The 23,061-nt window shown below is 41.5% G+C and overlaps 1 protein-coding gene across 2 annotated transcripts in view; it reads right to left on the bottom strand.

Annotated features, from left to right (window-relative positions):
• Positions 1–18,194, bottom strand: part of IMMT (inner membrane mitochondrial protein) — a 44,758-nt gene extending 26,564 nt beyond the window's left edge. For both annotated transcript variants that reach the window (XM_049856759.1, XM_049856760.1), the window contains exons 1-2: positions 18,031–18,194; positions 928–1,001 (exon numbers count right to left, since the gene is read on the bottom strand). In XM_049856759.1, coding sequence (XP_049712716.1) covers positions 928–1,001; positions 18,031–18,075 — 119 coding nt within the window. In that variant the 5' untranslated portion in view covers positions 18,076–18,194. The remainder of the gene's footprint in view (positions 1–927; positions 1,002–18,030) is intronic.
• Between the last annotated feature and the right edge of the window lie 4,867 nt (positions 18,195–23,061).

Below are 23,061 nucleotides of genomic sequence, written 5' to 3'. Positions count from 1 at the left end.
GACAGTATTTATTAACAATCCAATGCCATCGAGTCAATTCCAGCTCAAGGCGACTCTACAGGACAGAGCAGCGCTGCCCTCATAGGGTTTCTAAGGCTGTAATCTTTATGGAAGCAGACCCACATCTTTCTACCACGGGGCAGCTGGAGGATTCGAACTGCCAGCCTTCCGGTTAGCTGCTGAGAGCTTAACCCTGAGCTACCAGAGCACCTAATTTATTAAAAGGAAACTAAACTTTTCTAAAAAGTAATATCTAGACAGACATCGGGAACCCTGGTGGTGCAGTGGTTAAGAGCTACAGCTGTTAACCAAAAGGTCGGCAGTTCGAATCCACCAGGCGCTCCTTGGAAACTCAATGGGGCAGTTCTACCCTGTACTATAGGGTCGCTATGAGTCGGAATCGACTTGACAGAAGTGGGGGGGAGTGGACACTAGTAATCGTAAAGGAATCTACCCTTTAATACTTAAAACTCAGATGTCCACAATCATGAGATTTCCTTTGAGTCCAAAAAGAACTACCACTAACTTTCAAAGCACCTCTTCCTTAAACATTTCTAAAAATATAACATACCCTTTACAAAAACAAGATAATACAAATACCAAATAAAATATTTTTAAATCACAACTTGCTAGGTTCTGAATATAAATCTACTTGCCACAGAACAGAAGAAAGCACGAGGGGGTCTGCTGTGGATGCCATTCAATTACTGAAGAACTGAAAGGGTCATCCAGATCAATTTTCACCCACATGTAAGTAAGGCTCCAGAGGGCACCCCAAAGACATTACAGCGAATCTCTATTGTATGCACCCCTTTTTTGAAAAAATTGGGTTTTCAGCAGCTATTCCCACATTCAAGGAAAATACACACACAGGAGAGCCCTTCACGGCACAAAGTTTGAGTCTAGTTACAGGGAGACAATACGTACCCAGAACTGCCTGAAGTGGAGTATCTACGGCAGGGTCGCAACGGACGAAGGACAAGTTTCCCACACAGACAACTCTAGAGAGGAAGGGAGAAAATATTACCAACAATATAGTGAAAACAATCTGGGAAGCTTTTAGAGTTGGTTACTCAAAAATAACACTTTTATTACAAGTGTTTTCATTAAACAAAAAATTATCTTACTTTCAGGAATCAATTTACTATGAAACATATTTGTGGACCCTTAAAAACACAGATTTCCTGCGACCCAAGGTTTATATAGAATTACTTTTAAGAATTTGAAAAAAACATTATTGGACCAGGGTCAATTAGCACTTTCAAGTGCTACATGCTAATTGTTTCTTGGACATAATGGGGATTTGCCATATGACTCCCTGATTGACAAAAATATAACAGTTTACAGTATTTTTTACTTTGTAAAGAATATGGACATCTAGAAAATTGCCAGTCTGGCTACAAGCGCTGCACTATAGGATAGTTACAAATTCACCCAGGGGGACAGCCAACCATGGCTGAACTTTCCGAACACCAAGTTTTCCATCTCTACGCTAATTATGTAACCAGTCAATTCCTAGAGGCATTCATCGAAATCTAAGTTCATTTTGTATTTCTGTTAGTGTATGTTAGGCTAAAAGCCAACGTATTTGTAAAGAAATTGTTTAACTAATGCTGTAAATGCCAAGCTATACTTTATCTCCATATACCTGGTCTTCTTCAACAGAAGCATACGATCAGGTCAATTCTTTGTGATTTGTTTTTATCGGGGAAAATATAACAAAATGGCATTTCAACCACTGTTAGGTGTGCAGTTCAGTGACATTAATTACATTCACCATGCTGTACAACCATCACTGTTACCATTTCCTAATTTCTTCATCATCCGGAACAGAAACTCAGTGCCCCTCAAACAGCAACTCCTGCCTTTCCTCCGACTCTTGGAGCCCTGGTGGCATAGTGGTTAAGAGCTATGGTTGCTAACCAAAAGGTCAGCTGCTACTCAAAGGGTCAGCAGTTTGAATCCACCAGCTGCTCCTTGGAAAGCCTATGGGGCAGTTCTCCTCTGTCCTGTAGGGTCACTGTGAGTTAGAACTGACTTGAGGGCAATGGGTTTTCCTCCCACACCTAGTAATCATGAATAAACCTTTGTCTCTGTTTACCTGTTCTACATAGTTCATATGAGTAGGATCCTTTTGTGTTTGACTTATTTCACTCAGCATAATGTTTTCAAGTTTCATCCATATTGTAGCATGTACCAGAATTTCATTTCTCTTTATGACTGAATAATACTCTGTTGTGTGTGTATTGTATTTTATCTATTCATCTGCTGATGGACACCTGGGCTGTTTCCATCTTTTGGTGATTGTGAATGATGTGGCAATGAACATCACTGTACAAGCATCTGCTTGAGTCCCTGTTTTCAAGTCTTTTGGGTATACACAGAAGAGTGGAATTGCCGGATCATATGGTAATTCTGTTTAACTTTCTGAGGAACCACCAAAATGTTTTCCACAGTGGCTGTACCATTTTATAATCCCACCAGCAGTGGATGAGGGTTCCAATTTCTCCATACCCTCACCAACATTTGTTCTTTTCCATTTTTCTGATGATAGCCATCCTAGAGGGAATGAAGCGGTATCTCATTGTGGTTTTGATACATGCATTCCCCAATGACTAATGACATTGAGAATCTTTTCATGTGCTTATTGGTCCTTTGTATATTCAAGTTCTTTGCCCATTTTTTGATTGGCTTGTCTTTTTCTTGAGTTACAGGAGTTTTATTTATATATTCTGGATATTAAACCCTTAATATATGGTTCCCAAATATTCTCTCCCATCATGTAAGCTGTTTCCTTACTTTGTTGATAAAGCCCTTTGATGCACAAAAGTTTTTAAATTTGATGAAGTCCAAGTTATTTAGTTTGTCTTTTGTTGTGCATGCTCTTGGTGTCGTATCTAAAAATCCATTGTTGAAAACAAGTCTCAAGGCATTACCCCCAGTTTTGTTCTAAGAGTTTTATGGTTTTAGTTCTTACATGTAAGTTACTGATACACTGAGTTAATTTTCATACATTGTGTGAGGTATGGATTTGGCTTCATTCTTTTGCATGCAATTAGTGATTCATTTTAATCAAAGTAATATACACAGACCCCCAATGTTCTCTAAAAATCTGTGAACCCTTCAGATAAAACAAACAAGCACTTAAATGTTATTTGAGGAATGCTCTGATAAACTAGTTTAAAACCATTCACATCTATCAATTTGGAATTCCAAGCTTAGAGCATCCATAAATGAAATTTTTCCTTTTAACCATTAGAAAATCAAACTGCAACATGCAAGAAAACAAACATAAAAAAGGCTCTCTCTAGGACCCTTGCTGAAATTACATCTAAAGACTATAAGGAAGAAAAAAATTCCTTTAAAATTTCTTCTTTAGTTTTAAGAAAATAGGTCACACAATCAGAGTACACATGGAATTACTCCAGAACTATAGTTACAAATTACACTCTATTTGCCATGGCCCAGAGGTAAAGTCTAATTAATATTTTAATACATCTTGAAAAACAAAAAACTAGATTTTTGAAAATAAAGCAGCTACAATTGGTATTAAAAGACATTTCAATTATTACCTAAAGTGTAGAATTCTCAACATGTAAAACTTTTAAGAGAAAAAGCTGTTTTCCTTCTGTTCTCTAGACCAGGTAGTATGAAATTTTGAACAAAATCGCATCTATGTCCACGTGTCAACAACTCCATTTTACTGACATGTTCTTAGCTGAAGTCATGTTGGCCCTGAATCATGGCTACCCCACGCACAGGGAACGATCGGCTGTAGACGGGGTCGTTGTGATCCACAGGGTTTTCACCAGCTGACTGTCACAATCACGAACAGACCACCAGACCATTCTCACTCGTCAGTCAGTCTGGAAGTGCCTCTGAAGCCTATTCAGCATCAGAGCAACACGCAAGCCACGAGGACAGTGGTGGCCACACGTGAAATGCATTGCCCAGGAACTGAACCAAGGCCTTCCTCATGGAAGGTGAGATTTCTACCACTGAACCACCAATGCCTCATTTTTGCTGACCTGTCGTTAGGTAGTGACGTGTCAGTTCTGATTCATAGTGACCCACGTGAGAGCGGAACTGCCCCATAGAGTTTTCTCGGTTGTAATCTTGATAGAAGCAGATTGCCAGGTCTTTCTTCCATGGAGCCACTGGGTGGGTCTGAATCACCAATCTTTCAGTTAGCAGCCAAGTGCTTAACCCTTTGGATCACCAGGGCTCTTGGCTGACTTGCGGGAATGTATCAGAAAAACATTTAAGTTGTGTCTTATTAAGGTTGTATTTTTTACCTTCATAGGTCTAGATAGGTATTCAGGTCAACAGTTAAAAAGCTGTCAATAGTGGATAATTAGCTAATCAAAACATCAAGCAGCAAGCATAATAACGGATAACTGACTCTGAGAAACAAGAGTTAAATTACACCAGAATTTGAAAACGCTCTAATTCCCCTCAATATTCTTTTAGATATGTTTCTTTAATCCATCTTCTGCTTTTCTTACACTGATCCTATCCTCCCTTTGCTAGAATATATTTTAAGTTTATAATTCCTGGTATTACGTTTAAGGTCTAAATTTTAAAATAAAAATTCAAAAGGTTTAAATGTGTATCAAGTGAAGCCTCCCTCATACTTCTGTCCCCCAGTGACCCAGATTCCCTCTCTACAGGCAACCAACACTATCAGTTTCTCATGTATCCGGAGGTATTCTGTGCAGACTTACCCAAATGTCTGTTTATACAAATTTTCATATAACCTGTTGCTGTCAAGTCAACTCCAACTCCTGGTAACTTCAGGCGTTACAGAGAACTGCTCCAAAGAATACTGACCCAAATGCACGTGTTTTCCTAAGCCTCCCCCTTCACACAAATGACAGCATAATATAGCCTTGTTCTGTACTAAAGGTCCTTTAACAATGTGCCACTGAGATCATTCTATATTGGTACTTGAAAAGCTTCCTAGTGGGTGTTAGTGAGTCAGTATTCCACCACATAGATGTTACTTCATGTACTTAACCAGCCCCCTACTGATGGGCATTGAGTTTTTTTCTAAAATTTTGTTATAATTAATAATGCTGCCTGCGTAATATCATACATATATCATTTTGCAAATATACCTGTAGGATTAATTTCTAAAAGCAAAATTTGCATTGTTGATAAATATTACCAAATTAGTCAAACTGCCCTCCAGTAATGAGGGTACATGTTTTCCCACGTCTTCTCCAACACACTGTGTATCAAGTTTGTGTGTGCGTGTGTGTGTGTGTGTTTATGTTTTAACACTGCCAATCTGAGAGGTAAAAACACAGAGTTTCAGTTTAGTTTTAATCACCATTTCTTTTATATATGATTGAGGCTGTGTATCTTTTTGTATATTTATGATCTATTTGTATCGCCTTTTCTGTGAAATGTCAGACCACAGTCTTAGTCCACTTTTTAAATCAGACTGACCTTTTCCATATTCTTTTGTAGGTGCTCTTTATACATGAAGAGAAATTAGCCATGGGTCTGATATTTCCAAATCCTTTTAACTGCTCTGTGATCTGCTTTCTGTTTTTGCTTACGGTAGCCTATACCATGTAAAAAATTATTTTTACATAATAAAAACCATCGATGTTTTCTTTTATGGCTTCTGGATTTGCTTATAAAGACATCCTCAGATTATAATTCTTTCGCAGTTTCTTCTACTTTCATGGCTCCATTTTTTTACATTTAAGTATTTGAACCTAGTGTAAGGTGAATCATAACCCAAAAATTCATGTTCGGCAGGAATATCAGTGTGTGATTTTCTCTGAAAACAGGGTCTCTGCAGACATTATTAGTTAAAATGAAGCCATGCTGGGTAAGGGTAGACCCCAAATACAAAGTGACCAGTATCCTTATAACAAGAAAATTTGGACAGAGGAACACACACAGGGAAGAAGGCCAAGAGATGTCAGAGACAGAGCCTGGAGTGATGCAGCTATAAGCCAAGGAATGCCGGGAAAGCCTGCCATCACCAAACGCTAGGAGAGGCATCTAAGAGATTCTCCCTCAGAGCCTCCAGAAGGAACCAGCCCTGCTCACACTTTAATTCTGGACTTCTAGCCTCTTAAACAGTGAGAGAATAAACTCCTGTTATTTTAAGCCAGCAGTTTCTGGTAATTTGTTGTGTCAGCCCTAGGAAACTAACACCATAGTCTTGCTTATTTGTTTTTTTTAATGCTGAGCTTAATTTTTAATCTACCTTATTTCATCACATATTAAGAACTTTATATACCACTAAGAAAGGAAAAATGCTCTCAATTAAACAACACACTATCAATTGTAAGATGCATCCTGATTTACGGGGCGATAAAATGTGAAAAGATGTATTGCGTCCATAAAATGATGAAAGGTTTCATATTTCAGTATGAAAAAACAAGTTATTTTATCACGACTCCATAGGAATTTTATCTGAATCAGTGACTCTTAATAAAAAATATTCTACTTATTAGCATACTCTCATATCCTATTTAGCATGCCTTTGTATTCTAAATAAAGCTTTCAAAGTCAAAAAATTGAGTTTTTTCACAGCTTTATCAACCAAGTATGAATCTTTAAGTATCAGTTTAGTCTTGCCAACTAAAAAGAAAAAAAAAAGTCTTAATCCATAGGTTTTCCTTCCAACAGTTAAACTCCTTAAGAATCTAGGTTGTCTGAGCTACAGAATTTTCCACAAATTGGATTTTGCTTGCAGTGCAATTTAACATGTTCCCGCCAACTGGTGTCAGATTCAGACACATGCCCAAACTCAGGTCTGTTCTCTTTGGCGCGACTATGAGTAGTATTGTATTCTTTCACCAGGAGCCCGACAATGTCTAGCTGTCTGTCTTTTTGTGATGCTATCAATCATGTTGATGCTCAACGTCCAGATTTGTTAATTTATTGGAGGTTGCAAAAGTGGCAGCTAATTCTACCATTGCCTTTTCATGTATTATTTTATAAATATAAAAATGCTTCCCCTCACCCTCAATTCGTTACCCAGCAGCACAGTTCACACAGAAAAGGTGGGATAAATGCTTGGTTCTTTCCTTTATTTACTACCTATCCTCTGATGACGACCAATTGTGGGTTTTTTTGTTTTTGCTTACTAATTGTGGCAGATTGTATTTTCCAACAGTTGTTCCAGCCATATTTCCCATTCCACACGCTTTTATAGCATCTTGCCACCTTCCTGAACCTTGCAATCTCATGAGAGGCCCCTGAGAACCACTTGGCAGAGCTCAGAAGTCCCTCAAACTGAGAGTTAATAAGAAATGATCATCGTTATTCAATGACCAAGTTTGGCGTGGTCTGTTGCATACCTATAGACAACCAGAAGAGTTGTCGGTAAGAAGTGGAGCGCTGCTCTGACATAAAACACGCGGCACTGACTTTGGGACTGGCAGGGTGGGAGCTGGAAGGGCCTTGCTGAGACTGTTAGAAGCCTGGCAGCTTTCCCAGAGGCTATCAGTGAAGGCGTAAGGCGAAAAATGCTTTTGGAACTTGCAGGAAAAAGGGATCCTGGTTATGTAGTAGCAGATGTTTATCAGAACTGCCACCTTCAGCAATAAGGAAAATAGGAAATACACGTATTAAATCAACGAATTTCATTGAAGAGAGTTCCAAGCAGAACAGTTGAAAGTGCAAACTGATATCTTTTAGCTAAGCATAGTAAGAAGAGATGAACTTAAAAAAAAAAAAATTAGTTTTCAAGTAAAATCGAGAAACAATATAAAGTAGCCAGGACTTGGTAGATTAAAAAATAATTCCTAGTCTCTCCAATCAGCAAATGATTCTCAAATAGAGAAAGGGCCTCGAATCAAAGATCATCTCCAGTGCGTGACTAAAAGATCCTCTAAAATGTGGCGTCTGGGGTCTTAAATGCTAACAAGCGGCCATCTAAGATGCATCAATTGGTCTCAACCCACCTGGATCAAAGGTGAATGAAGAACACCAAGGTCACATGACAACTATGAGCCCAAGAGACAGAAAGGGCCACATGAACCAGAGACTTACATCATCCTGAGACCAGAAGAATTAGAATGGCGCCCAGCCACAACCAATGACTGCCCTGACAGGGAGCACAACAGAGAACCCCTGAGGGAGCAGGAGATCAGTGGGATGCAGACCCCAAATTCTCATAAAAAGACCACACTTAATGGTCTGACTAAGACTAGAGGAATCCTGGCGGTCATGGTCCCCAAACCTTCTGTTGGCCCAGGACAGGAACCATTCCAGAAGACAACTCATCAGACATGGAAGGGACTGGACAATGGGTTGGAGAGAGATGCTGCTGAAGAGTGAGCTACTTGTATCAGGTGGACACCTGAGACTGTGTTGGCATCTCCTGTCTGGAGGGGAAATAGGAGCATAGAGAGGGTTAGAAACTGGCAAAACTGTCACGAAAGGAGAGACTGGAAGGGCTGACTCATTAGGGGGAGAGTTAAGTGGGAGTATGGAGTAAGGTGTATATAAGCTTATATGTGACAGACTGACTTGATTTGTAAACGTTCACTTAAAAGCTCAATAAAAATTATTAAAAAAAAAAAAAAAAAAAGATCCTCTAAGACCTCAGAAACTCTGGTGGCGTAGCAGTTAAGTGCTACAGCTGCTAATCAAAGGGTTGGCAGCTCAAATCCGCCAGGCGCTCCTTGGAAACTCTATGGGGCAGTTCTAACCTGTCCTATAAGGTTGCGATGAGTTGGAATCGACTAGACGGCACTGGGTTTTTTTGGTTTTGGTAAGATCTCAGAAATACCAAAAGAGGTACACCTTAGATAGGAGTAATAAAACCTTTCCTCACAGAAAAAAGACCCTCTAAGAATCTTAAGGGTATGCTTCACAGATTCTGTTAAACAACGTTGTTGTTGCTGGGTTCCTTCGAGTCGATGCCGACTATGGTAACCCTATGCGACCCTATGTACAACAGAATGAAACACTGCCCAGGTCCTGCGCCATCTTCACAATCGCTATGATTGAGCCCATTGTTGCAGTCACTGTGTCAATCCAAATGGGAGAGGGTCTTCCTCTTTTTCACTGACCCTCTACTTTACCAACCATGATGTCCTTCTCCAGGGATAGGCAACTAAGAATCTTTAGGGTGTTATCCCAACCAATCTCCCAGAGTCCAAAACAGATAGGGCTTATCTTGGTAAGATTGTGGGTGTAGATTTTATCCAACAGAAATGCCCAATATGAGTCACAAAAAATGCACAAAGTTGTTAAAGAGAACTACATCAATGAACAACTTACTAGCCTGAATTTAAAGGGAAAAGTACAAAATGAAAACAGGCTTTTGCATTCAAATTTCTATGAGCAGGAAGTAAGCTGAGAAACCCCAGCTGCAAATACAGGCTACATTTTCTGGAAAAGGAAGGATAATTCAAAGGTGGTACCAGAAGCCCAGGAGCCCCGGTAGCACAGTGCTTAAGCGCTTGGCTGCCAACTGAAAGGCTGAAAACGCCTGGTGTTCTGCTTCTGTAAAGATTATAGCCTTGGAAACCCCACGGGATTGTCCTACTCTGTCCTATAGGGTCGAATCAACTCCACTGCACCCGGTTTGGTTTTCTGGGATGGTTCAGCGACTGCTGTATCTCCCTGATTTCTGCCTTTTTGAATGGAAGCATCTACTGTGATTATCCTGTGCCTTTCACACCACTGTATGTTGGATGTATGGGGAGCTGATAACTTTTGTCTCTGGTTCACAGGTATTCAGACTGAAAGGAAAAGTTTAAGGAGTTGTACCCTAGGGTCCACACCCGAAGTGCCCCATCTGCACAAGGATCTGACTTAGATGACAAAACCTGGTCCTTGACTAGAAACCAGATGCTGTGATGGGGTGAGACTTTGGAGGGTTGCAGGGAATGTTGTGATGTGTTTTCATGTGGGGAGATGTGAGTCATGTGGCCAGAGGGCAGACATGGCAGATTGATTCTATTACTCAAAATCGGCAGTAACAGTATTTTCTGTACCATCTGCTCTTCCAGAACCTTGCCACTCCCCCATGAAAAATAAGGTCTAAGTGCCCTTCCTTTAAACAAAGGGCAGGCCTTTGTTGCTAATTCATTAGTAAAGGAAGTAATACTCTGACTTCTGAAGCAAGGATGTAAAGGAGATACATCTTCTGCCTGCCTCTATCTCTTGTTACACTTGCTGTTGGAACCAGACACATGGAGAGGCCAGAGAGGTGTTCCAGCCCACATTCCCAGTTGTCCCAGCTGCAGCCATTATCAACCACCAGACAGTGAGGTGCCTTCATGACAGCCCCAGTCCCAGTCTATCTGCAACCTCATGAAAGACACTAAGAACTGCCTGAGTCCAGACAACCCCCAAAACTGAGGCAATAAATAAATGTCACTGTTTTACACCAAGCTTAGGGTGGCCTGTTATATTTGTTGCTTGTACTTTTGGTATCATATCTAAGAAATCACTGCCAAATCCGAAGTCATAAAGATGTAACCCTTTGTCTTCTTACAAGTTTTACAATTCTACGAAATGAGACTAAATGGGCATACGAGCCCAGGGGCGAGGACAAGAGGGCAGGAGAGGTCAGGGAAGCTGGTAACAGGGAACCCAAGGTCAAGAAGGGCCGAGTGTTGACACGCTGTGGGCTTGGCAACAAAGGTCACAAAATAATATGTGTATTAACTGTTTAACGAGAAACTAATTTGCTCTGTAAATCATCTAAAGTACAATTAAAAAAAAAAGTTTTACAGTTTTAGCTCTACATTTAGGTCTTTGCTCCACTTTGGGTTTATTTTTATACATAGTATGATATAATGGTCCAACCTCATTTTTTGATATATAATATCCAGTTATCTTAGCACCATTTATTAAAGAGAGTATTCTTCCCCCCATTGAATGGTCTTGTCACTTTTGTCAAAAAACTGGACATAGATGTATGTATGTATTTCTGGACTCCCAACTCTATTCCATTGATCTACATGTCTGTCTACCCTTATGCAGTACATTTTTTATTACTGTAGCTTTGTGGTTAAGTTTTGAAATCAGGAAGTGTGGGTCCTGCAACTTTGCTCTCTTTAAAGATTGTTCTGGCTATGGGGGATTCCTTGCAATTACATATGACTTTCAGGATCAGCTTGTCCATTTCTACAAAACAGTAACACTAGGATTTTGATAGTAATTACACTGATTATATAGATAGACTAATATGGGAGTATTGCTATCTTGGCAACAGTAAATCTTCCAATTCACGTACATGTGATGTCTCTCCATTTATTTAGGTCTTCTTTATTTCAGCAATATTTTGTACTTTCCAGTGTACAAGTCTTGTACCTCCTTGGTTAACATTTATTCCTGTCTTTTATTCTTTTTAATGCTACTGTAAATGGAACTGTTTTCTTAATTTCCTTTTCAGCTTGTTCACTGCTAGCGTGCAGAAATACAACAGTTCTTTTGTGTTGATCTTGTAAATTGCAACTCTGCTGAATGTTTATTAGCTTTAATACTTTTTACGGATTCTTTAGGATTTTCTGTTTGCATGTCAACTTCAATAGCAATATTTTCACTTCTTACTTTCTAATTTGGATGCCTGTTATTTCTTTTTCACACCTAATTTTTCTGGCTAGAACTCCAAATACATTGCCGAATACAAGTGGTGAGAGCCCGCATCCTTTCTGTTCCTGCTCTTCAGGAGAAAGCTTTCCATCTTTCACCACTGAGTACGATGCTAGCTATGGGTTTTTCACAAATGCCTTTTATCACGTTGAAGAAGTTCACTTCTATTCTTAGTTTGTTGAGTGTATTTATCAGGAAAGAGTCTTGGATTTTGTCACATGCTTTTCCTGCACCAACTTAGATGACTGTGTTTTTTTCTGTTCACTCTACTAATGTGATATACTATTATATCACATTGATTTTTGTATATTTCACCACCCTTCCATTCCTAGGGTAAGTTCCACGTGGTCATGGAATATAACAGGTGGCAGGTTTTCACCTCACTCAGTTCCATTAAATCTTTACCTGATAGTCTTCTTCCCTGATCTATCCCTCTAATTTGTCCGTACTTCTTTACTGCATTGTAATCTGCAACACTAACTACTCCATTTAGGAACTTAATAACAATAAAAAGATCTGAAATAAACATAAGAAGTCAAATAATAGAATAGAAATAAAATAGCTATCATTCTGAACACTTATTATAAACTATGGGCTGTGCTAAATGCCTTATATGCATTAGGCGTAAATGCCTCGTAACAAACATACAGAGAAAGTATGATTATATCTATGTTTTACAAGTAGGGAAACTAGGGTTTAGAAAAACTAAGCAATCTCCTCACAGTCATACAGTTTATAAATTAAGGAACCATGATTCAAATCACACTTTTAACCACTCAGATATACTAAGTCAATTTTAAGTTTACATACATTAAAGAGGAAACCCTGGTGGTGTAGCGGTTGAGTGCTATGGCTGCTAACCAAGAGTTCGGCAGTTTGAATCTACCAGGCGCTCCTTGGAAACTCTGTGGAGCAGTTCTACTCCACCCTATAGGGTTGCTATGAGTCGGAATCAACTCATCGGCAGTGGGTTGTTGTTTTTTTTTTTTAATACATTGAAGAAAAAAATTTTACTTTTAGCCTCATTTTACAAAACAAAACAACTACATATAGTGCTTAGTAACAGCTAACTTTTAGGAGTACTTGCTATGGGTCTGGTCCTATTCTAAAACTTTACAAACATTTTCTTATTTAATCCTCACAACATCCTGTGAAACAGGTATTATTATCATCCTTATTTTCACAGTTAAAATTAGGCACAAAGAAGTTAAAAAAAAATCGTCCAAGGTCATAGAGCAGAAAGTGGCAGTCGGGATTTGAAACCAGGTGTTCTGCCTTCAGAGCGCTCTTTCTCAGGCACCAAGCTGTATTATCTTTTCATTTGTACGGTGAAACCTGTAAGAGCTGCAACTCACCCAGACTGCCTTGTTTCTCTGGGTCTCGAAAGTTTTCCGCCTTTGACAGGCTGCAGCCTTAACCGCTTTTCCATCACTCTCTACTAGTGGAAAATATTTGAGTTCTCCTTCCCTGACTGGTTTCCACCTTACACAGGTTCTGGTTTTCCTAAGTTTTACTGTATAAACTAAGTACTTTAGCACACAAAATACTGGATAGTTCTTAATTCTGGGATTCATTTTCATTAGTAAGAACCCATGATGTAGACCAAACCAAAACCAAACCCAGTGCCATCGAGTCGATTCCGACTCATAGCGACCCTGTAGGACAAAGTAGAACTGCCCCATAGAGTTTCCAAGGAGTGCCTGGTGGATTCAAACTGCGGACCCTTTGGTTAGCAGCTGTAGCTCTTAACCACTACACCACCAGGGTTTCCCCCATGATGCAGAAAGGGCAATAATGTTACGGAGCAATTTGCCCTTGACTTAGAATCTTTTAATACATTCCTAACCCACAGAAACATAAGAAATTTAAAAGGCAAGACAGAACATCCAATCCCCACACAATACTCTTGCACAGACCATCTACTCCTCAGCTCTACTAAAGTGAACATATATAAAGAAACCACAATCCAACAAGCTGAAAACAGAGACTGTAATGTAAGTCACCTTCTACAAACCCTACCTGTGAGCTCTGGCTGCCTCACTAGACTTTGCTGTTACTGTAACTAGCAATGTTTTGGTCATAGGATTCCTCTCACACTAACAAAAGGCACCCAGAAGTTAATGGTCAGCTCTACATTTGAAATACAGATTAATATGCAACAACTCGACTTTTTCTAAACTTAAAATATTTTATAAGAATCATGCACTAAGGTTAAAAAACATATCTCACAAAAAATCCAGTAGATTTCGCACTGAAGCACTATCATCTCTGAGCATAAATACATTTCTTCATCTAGAAGAAAAACTGCTCCTCAGTTATGACAAGGAAATGGCAGATATCAATCAGTATGGCTGAAGCCGGGACTTGATACTTCTTTGCTTTTCCCAGCATGCATGTGTGAGCAGGGACTAGTTATATATTCTCACTCATGTGCACTAGGTTATGATATAAAATGTATTTCACAACGGTTGAAACTCCCTGGTCTAGACACATGAACACAAATAATAAAAAGGATTCCAGTATGGGCAGGAGCAATCAGACAGCAGGCTGCAGGCCACCCTGGGATGGTCTACTGACTACTTTCTAGCATGTGTGCATGGCTCTATTACTAAGTAACAGACTGTTTATAACCCTAACAAAGGATTCTAGAAGATGATAGTTAAGAATGTCCACACACAGACTGAGTTCTAAAATAGACTTGTTATCAACACTGGTCTTAAATAAGCTGGATGCTCAAGCCTCAAGATAATCGTATTTAAGTTATAAGCAATCAGACTACTGCATGTTCAGATGACCACTCTCAAGTCTGCAGTTTGGGAGACTGTTACACAGGCCAGACTGACAGCCCACATCCTCCGAACCCAATGCCTCTAGTTCTGAAGGAAAGCCCACTTCAAAAGGTCAGGCCTACAAATGCTGTGCTGAATCTAAGGGAAGAAAGATGGTGGGAGGTCTGGGAAATAAACTAAAAAAGGAGCTTCAGGTGCAGAGCTCTGAGGCACATTTCCGGACAAAAGAGAGAACATGAGAGAAAACAACTCATTTCTGCTGGATACCTACATGTGAGGCTCTGTAGAGGGTGCAAAGACGATGAGACCAGACATAAAGAATAAGGTAAATACCACAAGAGGTTCCAAATCTATGAGAGTTCAAAGGGAGATCAAATCTACTTTTGGGGAGTAAAAAAAAATTCATGGAACACATTCATTCTTTCATCCAAGCAGGCTACAAATATTTACTGAGCACCTACTAGGAACCAGGTACTATTCTTGGTCCTGAAAATACAGCAGTGGACGACACGGACACATTCGATTGGTGGAGCTTCTATTTTAGTGGGGGAACACAATAAACGTCCATTATGATGCAAGGTAGTGGTAAAAGCCACAAAGTAAAACAAAGCAGGGCAAGGACTGAGTGACACAAGAAAGGGATGAGCGGTGAGAAATCAATTTCACAAACAACAGTAAGGACTCCTCTCTGAGGGAAAAGTGAAATCTGACAAAATACCTGAAGGGAATAAGCTAAGCAAAGATGGGTAGAAAGAGTTCCTGGCTAAAGAACCAACAAATGAAAACGTAGCAAGCATGTCGTGTAGATACTAGAAGAACAGTGAGGTAGAACAGAAAATGAAATATGCAAGGAACTAAATTAGGAAGAGCCCTGTGGGTGTGACAGGATGTCACCAAAGGGTATGACATGATCTGCGTGCTTTTAAAAAAGGCTTTAATAACCACTATATAAAGAACTGGAGCCCTGGTGGCACAGTGGTTAAGAGCTCAACTGCTAACCAAAAGGTTGGCAGTTTAAATCCACCAGCCGCTCCTTGGGAACTCTATGAGGCAGTTCTACTCTGTCCTGTATGGTCACTATAAGTTGGAATCGACTCAATGGCAATGGGTTTAGTTTTGGAATACATAAAGAACTGACTCTAGAAGGATGACAGGAAAAGCAGGGAGATATTTAAGAAAGGGTTTGATGGGAAGGATCTTGACAACTGGAATATTTTGGACAAAATTGACAAAATCAAACAAGAATTCAGAAATGTGAATACAAAGCTCAAAAAAGAAGGCTGAAGAGTCATGTGCTTAGGGATTGAAGTTCTGAGTATTGATGTAACTCTAGGTAAAAGAGTACAGAAAAGCAACGTGGTTACGTTTAGAGGGACAAGAAGCATCAGCCTCAATAAAGGAAACAGGAGAGAAACAAAAGGTTAAGATGGAAGCCAAAATATTGTGTGAGTGAAGCTAAAACAGCAAAGAGTTTCACAAAGCAAAACATGAAATGTTATATACAATGACTAAGGAGACGGTGAGAATAAACCAATAAATTTTACAAGACGCTATCTCAGGAAGATTAGTCGTTTTGGTTTAGAGTTACAAAAGGGTTCATAGTTTAGTACGAAAAAGTAGTTCCTAAATGGTATCCCAGTAAGTATCAAAGTATTTTGATAAAGAAATGGAAAATGTAATTTTGGAGTTTAGGGGGGGACACAAAGGAGATAATCAGTGAGAATTCTGATGTAACCTGAAGGCAGAATAAGGAAGAGCATGTCACTAAAAAACAAAACAAAACAAAAAAAAACAAGGGCTCTGTTGCCATATAGTCAATTCTGCTCCTGGCGATCCCATGTGTTGGGAGTAGAACTGTTCCACAGGGTTTTCCTGGCTGTGATTTTTATAGATGCGGATCACCAGACCTGTCCTCTGCAGAGCTGCTGCGGGGGTTCATACTGGCTCCGAAGACAAACTTCAACAGTTCTGTCCTGAAAGGCAGCTCTGTTTCCTCCACTCTTTCTAGCCCCACTTGGGTCCTGTGGTAGGCAGAATTCCATGATGGCCTCCACAATCTCCATTCCCCTGCTGTTACCTTCATGACTAGGGTTATGGGGCAAGAGAGATTTAGCTGATGTAATTCAGGTTACTAACCAGTTGACTTTGAATTAACCAAAACGGAGCTTAACCAGGTGGGCCTTGACACAAGCTCTTTAAATTTGGGTCTAGAGGTCAGAGACTGGAAAGTTAAGACAGATTTCAAAGTCAGAAAGACAAGCGCCTGTTGGCCTAGAAGAAAGGAAACATCCACGTTATGTACCTCCCGTGGGGGCCTCATGGCAAGGAACTCCAGGCAGTCTCTAAGACCCGAGCACAGTGGCGACAGTTAGCAAGAAAAAAGGAACTTCAGTTCTACAGCTGCAAGGAACTGAATTCAGCCAACGAAGCACATGAGCCTGGAAGAGGACTCTGAGCTCCAAATGAGAACCAAGCACAGTCACCACTTTGACTGCAGCCTGTGTGACCCTGAGCAGAGAACCAGCTCATTCATGCCAACTTTTAACCTATAGTAACAGTAAGATAATACTTAAGAGTTGTTTTAAGTTGCCAATTTGTTTTAGTTTTTAATGCAATAATAGAAACTAACAGTCCCTGCTTTCCTACAGATCAGGCTGCTGCTTCTCATTCATCCCCCCAGCAACGAATGGATAGAGAAGCAAACTTGAAAATAAGAAGTTTTATTTTTATGATCTTATTCACTATGCCTGGAGAATTTGTTCAATTAATGCCAGAGTCACAAGTACCTGTTTCGCAATGTAACACTTAACCAAAATATAAATTTTCTGAAACTGTGAGCAATGGAAATAGGCTTACCTTTTTTTTATTTTTAATTTGGAATGCTACTTTGATAATTACGCAGAACTAAAAGAGGTTTAGGTGTCCAGGCTCCTCTAATGTCAGCCAAAGTCGTACCAGCACCTGGGGACACAGATCCCCAGGCTAACCTCAGAAATGGGCACAAGGTCATGACTCCTGTTCTCTCTCAAGCACCAGAAGTTTGAGCTTCATAAACTAGAATCTTTCAGTTTTGTCTACAGTAACAATAGCTCTGATGTGTTCTCTGCTACGGAAAAAAAAGCAAAGCTGTCCCTCCAGATCATTACAACCTTGACACCACACCCCCAAACCACATACTCTTTATCCCAGCTGTCCAGGCACCTCCTTGTTACAGACAACAAGCCTAGGATACGAACGTCCTGCCGGGAGCTCTAGTTCTCCCCACTTCGACCTTCAACCACTGGCTGCGCGAACCCACCGCTTTCACGTGCCCAACCGGCGACCCGGGCGCCAGCAGCCAGGATTGGTCCCTGACTGGGGCAGATCGGTGCTGATTGGATAACACGTCCCCGAAGCCGCGCCCCCCTCCCTGCGCCCGCCTCCCCGCCACCTTCCCTCCACACCTCACCCCGCTTCACCAATAACCCTCAGTCATCCCAGCCCGACGAACTACCCCACTTAACTGCCTCACGGGTCCGCCCGGAACTCTCATAATGAGGGCGACTCTGACATATGCCTTTGTCCCGGGGCCTACGCAAGGCCTAAGCCGCCCCCGTTTTCTGCCGTCTGCCCAAGTCAGCTTCCTCACGCGCTCTCGCGGGGCACCCACTCCCGCGCTCACCTGGGCGGCAGCGGTCACGCCCGATAACTGACAGGCCCGCAGCATCTCGGCGGCCGGGCGGACGGCAATAAGGGCGTAGGCGGGAGCTGCCGCGGCGGCGCGAGTAAGGGAGGGAGGGCGTGCGTGCGTGCGTGCGGGCGGGCGTGCGTGTTTGCGTCCGGGTCGCTCCTCCGCGCCGGGATCACAGGAAGAGCAGCGAACTCCACTGCGCACGCGCAGCCTTTTCCCCGCCCTTCCCACTCCCTCCCACCTCCCACGCCCCCGCCCAGGATGCTCTGGGAGAGCGCGCCCGCTGGGATAGTAGCCGGCTGCGGTACTCAGGCAGTAGAGGGCCTTGCGAGTCGGAAACGATTGCTGAGAAGGCGGTGGAAGGGGCGACTTCTTCCGGGTCGTGCTCGGGCTCCTGGTGGGAGAAGGAACACCGGAGGCAGCGTTGTGCTGAATGTGTCGTTCACGTACGTGACCGCTGGCGGAGCAGGCGTAACCCCCCAAAACCACACCCATTGCCCTCGAGTCAATTGCGACTCGTCGTGACCCTGTAGGACAGAGTAGAACTCCCCCATAGAGTTTCCAAGGAGCGCCTCGTGGATTCAAACTGCCGACCTTTTGGTTAGCAGCCATAGGTCTTAACCACTAGATAGGAACCCAGATTCTTTGGGCTGCACGGCCGCGGCTTCTACTCCTTCAGACTAAACCACGGTTTTCTTCATGAAGTTTTTATTTTAGATAATTTTGGCTGCAGCCTGTGGGCTGAGTTAGAAGTCTGCAGAAACTTGTACAGAGTCCCACAGAGTCTGTAATCGTATACATGGTAAATAGCCACCGTTATGCAAATACTGTTAGTGATCTTTATTACCATGAGAATATGCTAGAAACTGAATAACTTGTATATCTATTGAATAGCTTGTATATCTTCTATTGTGTTTGCAAAGCGTTTTCAATGTCTAACGAGATCATTTATCACAGTATAGGGTTCTCCCTAGGAATAGATGGCACTACTACTCCCACTTGTAAAATGGAGAAATGGATTTGAAAATTACCTAAAATAATTATGTCTGTAAATTCTCCATGCTTTTAAGGTCGATTAGTAATTACATTAGACTTGCTTTATTTCATATCTCTGTCACCTAAGGGCCTCCAAGCAGTCTCTCTTTTCCTTAGCAACTTCAGCAATTGAATTGCGGTCTTCCCATCCCCATCCTGCCTACCACTGTTAAGCTAGGCGATGCCAGCATGACGCGTTTTCTAACACCTTGGCCTTGAACTCAGTGCCAATGAGCAGTTTCATTCTACTCCAGCCCTGTATGACACAGCAACACCTCAGGCTGGATATCATTAGCAGCCTCTCTGGCTTCACTATCTCAAACCCCGAAATTAATTTCTGTGCGTAGTTTCCTAATCTTTCACCTAAGTCCTAAATCTTCACCCTTGACATGCTTCTTACTAGATCTTAAGATGTATTGTTATCAGGACTCTCCTAAAGTAACTCAGAGGTTCAAATCACATCACTCCTTAGTTCAGAAACTTTCAGTGAGCCTTTATGCAATGCCTGTCGTCGTCATCTAGTGCTGCTGTAACAGAAATACCACAAGTGGATGGCTTTAACAAAGAGAAATTTATTTTCTCACAGTTTGGGAAGCAAGAAGTCCGAATTCAGGGTGCCAGCTCCAGGGGAAGGCTTTTTCTCGCTGTCAGCTCTGGGGAAGGTCCCTATCATCAGCCTTCCCCAGTCGAGGAGCCTCTTACCGCAGGGACCCCAGGTCCAAAGGACATGCTGCTCTCCTGGCTCTTGTTTCTTGGTGTTATGACGTCCCCATGTCTCTCTGCTTTCTTCTCTCTTTTCTATCTCAAAAGAGATTGATTTAAGATACAACCTAATCTTGTAGCTTGAGTCTTGCCTCATTAACATAACTGCCACTAATCCCACATCATTAACATCACAGAGATAGGATTTACAACACATAGGAAAATCACATCATATGACAAAATGATGGACAATAACACAATACTGGGAATCATAGTCTAGCCAAGTTGACACATATTTTGGGGGGACACAGTTCAGTCCAAAACAGTCTCAATATACTTTTCCAGCATATGTAGATGTCTTTGGACTCACAGTAGCTGCTATAGTTGGGAGATTAAGGTGGCAGCAATTGTATTCAAAACCTGTCACCCACTTACACACCCTATATCCCAGATAAACTGAAGTCCAACCATCTTAGTGGCTCTAAGGGAGCTAGGGACCCCCTGGGAAGCCTGTGGCCTTTTCATGGAGATCCACAAAATCAAAACTGTTTTCACAATAATAAATTATTTGCCTTTTTAATTCTCATTAACTCATTAGTGTACAGTAAAGTTTTTCCAGAGACCATCCATCTATCACTGGAAGTTTGTGTGTTGCTATGATGCTGGACAAGTTTCAGCAGAGCTTCCAGACTAAGATGGACTAGGAAGAAAGGCCTGGGAATCTACTGCTGAAAATCAGCCAGTAAAAACTGTGGATCACTATGGAACGTTATCCAGTCCGTAATCGACCATGGGAATGGCACAGGACCCAGCAGCATTTCCTTCTGTTATCCATTGGATCACCATGAGTCAGGGCCAACTCGATGGCAACTAACAACAACATGATATGATACTGTAACACATTGAATGTAGAATCAAATTTTATAATCTAGTATTCTATTAAGTTAGACGTTAAAGAGATTTGCAAAAGGTAAAATAATGCCACTTGTCTTATGCTGGGCTCTCTAGAGAAGCAAAACCAGTGAAGCATATATATAGGCCCTGGTGGTACAGTGATTAAGAGTTAACAGCTGCAAACCAAAAGGTAGGCAGTTCAAATTCACCAGTCATTCCTATAAACCCTGTGGCTTAGTTCTACTTTCCTGTAGAGTTGCTGTAAGTCAGAATTGACTCGATGGCAAGGGGTTTATTTATTTATTTTGGTTTTATATATATACATAGAGAGAGAGAGAGATTTATATCAGAAATGGCTCACACGGTTGTTGAGGCTGGAAAGTCTCAAGTCTGTGGGTCAGGCTGGAGGTTTCCACTGACATAGCTGCAGGGGCTGACAATCCGAAGATCGGCAGGTAAGCTGCTAGCTCAAGTCCCAAGAACCGGAGGTCAGATGATGACAAGCCAGATGCAGGATCCAGAGCGAGCAAGAGCTTTGCCGGAGAAGTCCACATATATTGGCTGCAGGCCACACCCCCAAGGAAACACCCTTTCAAGTGATTGGCTGCTTATAGCAGATCTCATCATGGAGGTGATTACATCATTACATAGCTACCAAACTACATCCTAACTGCCAAACCACTGAGATTCATGGCCCAGCCAAGTTGACACACAGCCTTAACCCTCACACCACTCTTCCCATTAATTATTATTTTGAAATAGTTATTTTTCATAAAAGCATGTTAACATGTAATGAGTTCATAATTGTTATTTTAAAATGAGTACACACGCTAGGGAGAATAATGGCCCCCCAAAGACGTCCCAGCAACCATCCATCAGTTTGTTGTACTGAGGTGGTTTGCATGCTGTTTTGATGCTGGAAGCTATGCCACTGATATTTCAAACACTAGCAGGGTCACCCAAGGTGGACAGATTTCAGTGGAGCTGCCAGGCTAAGACTAGGAAGAAAGGCCTGGTGATCTACTTCCGCAAATTCACCAAAGAAAACTTTATGGATCGCAACACAGTATTGTCTAATACACTGCTGGAAGATGAGCCCAAGCATACAATCATGAAGGTGGGGAAGGACCGGGCAATGTTTCATTCTGTCATACATGAGGTTGCCATGGGTCAGAGTTGACTCAATGGGTACTAACAACAACAAAGATCCCCATGCCCTAGCCCCTGAAACCTGTGAACGTGTTACCTTGTATGACAAAAGGGACTTTGCAGATATGATTAAGTAAGGATCTTGAGGGACTATCCTGAATTATCTCTTGTGCCCAGTGTAATCACAAGGGTCCTTGTGAGAGAAAGAAGTAGGCAGGAGATGTGATGGCGGAAGCAGAAGTCAGAGTGATGTGATTGCCAGCTTTGAAGATGGAAGGAGACCATGAGCCAGGGAGTGCAAGCCGTCTCTGCAAGCTGGAAAAGGCAAGGAAAGAGATCTCCCCTAAAAACAAACAAACAAAAAAACCCATTGCCATCAAGTTGATTCTGACTCACAGCAACCCTAGAACCTCCAGAAGGAACACAGCCCTTCAAACACCGTGATTTTAGCCCAGCGAAAGCCTGTTTGCACTCCTGCCTACGGAACTGTAAGATGATAAATTTGTGGTGATTTGTTATAGCAGCAATAGGAAATTAATAGAATGAGCATTTTCATTGTTTCTCCATTTTAATATCTAATACAGTAAATACCAGTAGATATAATCCATATAATTAAAAGCTCTTTGGAGTCCTCAATAATTTTGAAGAGTGTAAAGGGGTTCTGAGACCAAAAAGTTTGAGAACCTCTGCTCTAAATAAATTCTGTATCGTCGCTCCCTCTCTTCCCACTTGAGGTCTATTCTTAACTCCCTAGAATGACCTCACACTTGTTAAAATCCTCCCCATTCATTAAGACCCATTGTCTTAATCATCTAGTGTTGCTATAACAGAAATACCACAAGCGGTTGGCTTTAACAAAGAGAAATTTATTCTCTCACAGTCCAGTAACCTAGAAGCCGAATTCAGGGCGCCAGCTCCAGGGGAAGGCTTTCTCTGACTGTCGGCTCTGAAGGAAGGTCCTTGTGATGCATCAGTCTTTCCTTGGTCTGGGAGCGTCTCAGCGCAGGAACCTCGAGTTCAAAGGACGCATTCTGCTCCTGCTGCTGCTTTCTTTGTGGTATGAGTTCCCCAACTGTCTGCTTGCTACCCTTTCCTTTTATCTCTTGAGAGATAAAAGGTTGTGCAGGCCACACCCCAGGGAAACTCCCTTTATATTGGATCAGGGATATGACCTACTAAGGGTGTTACAATCCCACCCTAATCTTTAATATAAAATTACAATCACAAAATGGAGGACAACTA

The sequence above is a fragment of the Elephas maximus genome, chromosome 17 (genome assembly GCF_024166365.1).
Source record: "Elephas maximus indicus isolate mEleMax1 chromosome 17, mEleMax1 primary haplotype, whole genome shotgun sequence".
Lineage (NCBI taxonomy): Eukaryota > Metazoa > Chordata > Mammalia > Proboscidea > Elephantidae > Elephas > Elephas maximus.
The sequence above is the reverse complement of the archived record's forward strand: the minus strand, read 5'-3'. Positions and strand labels throughout refer to the sequence as shown.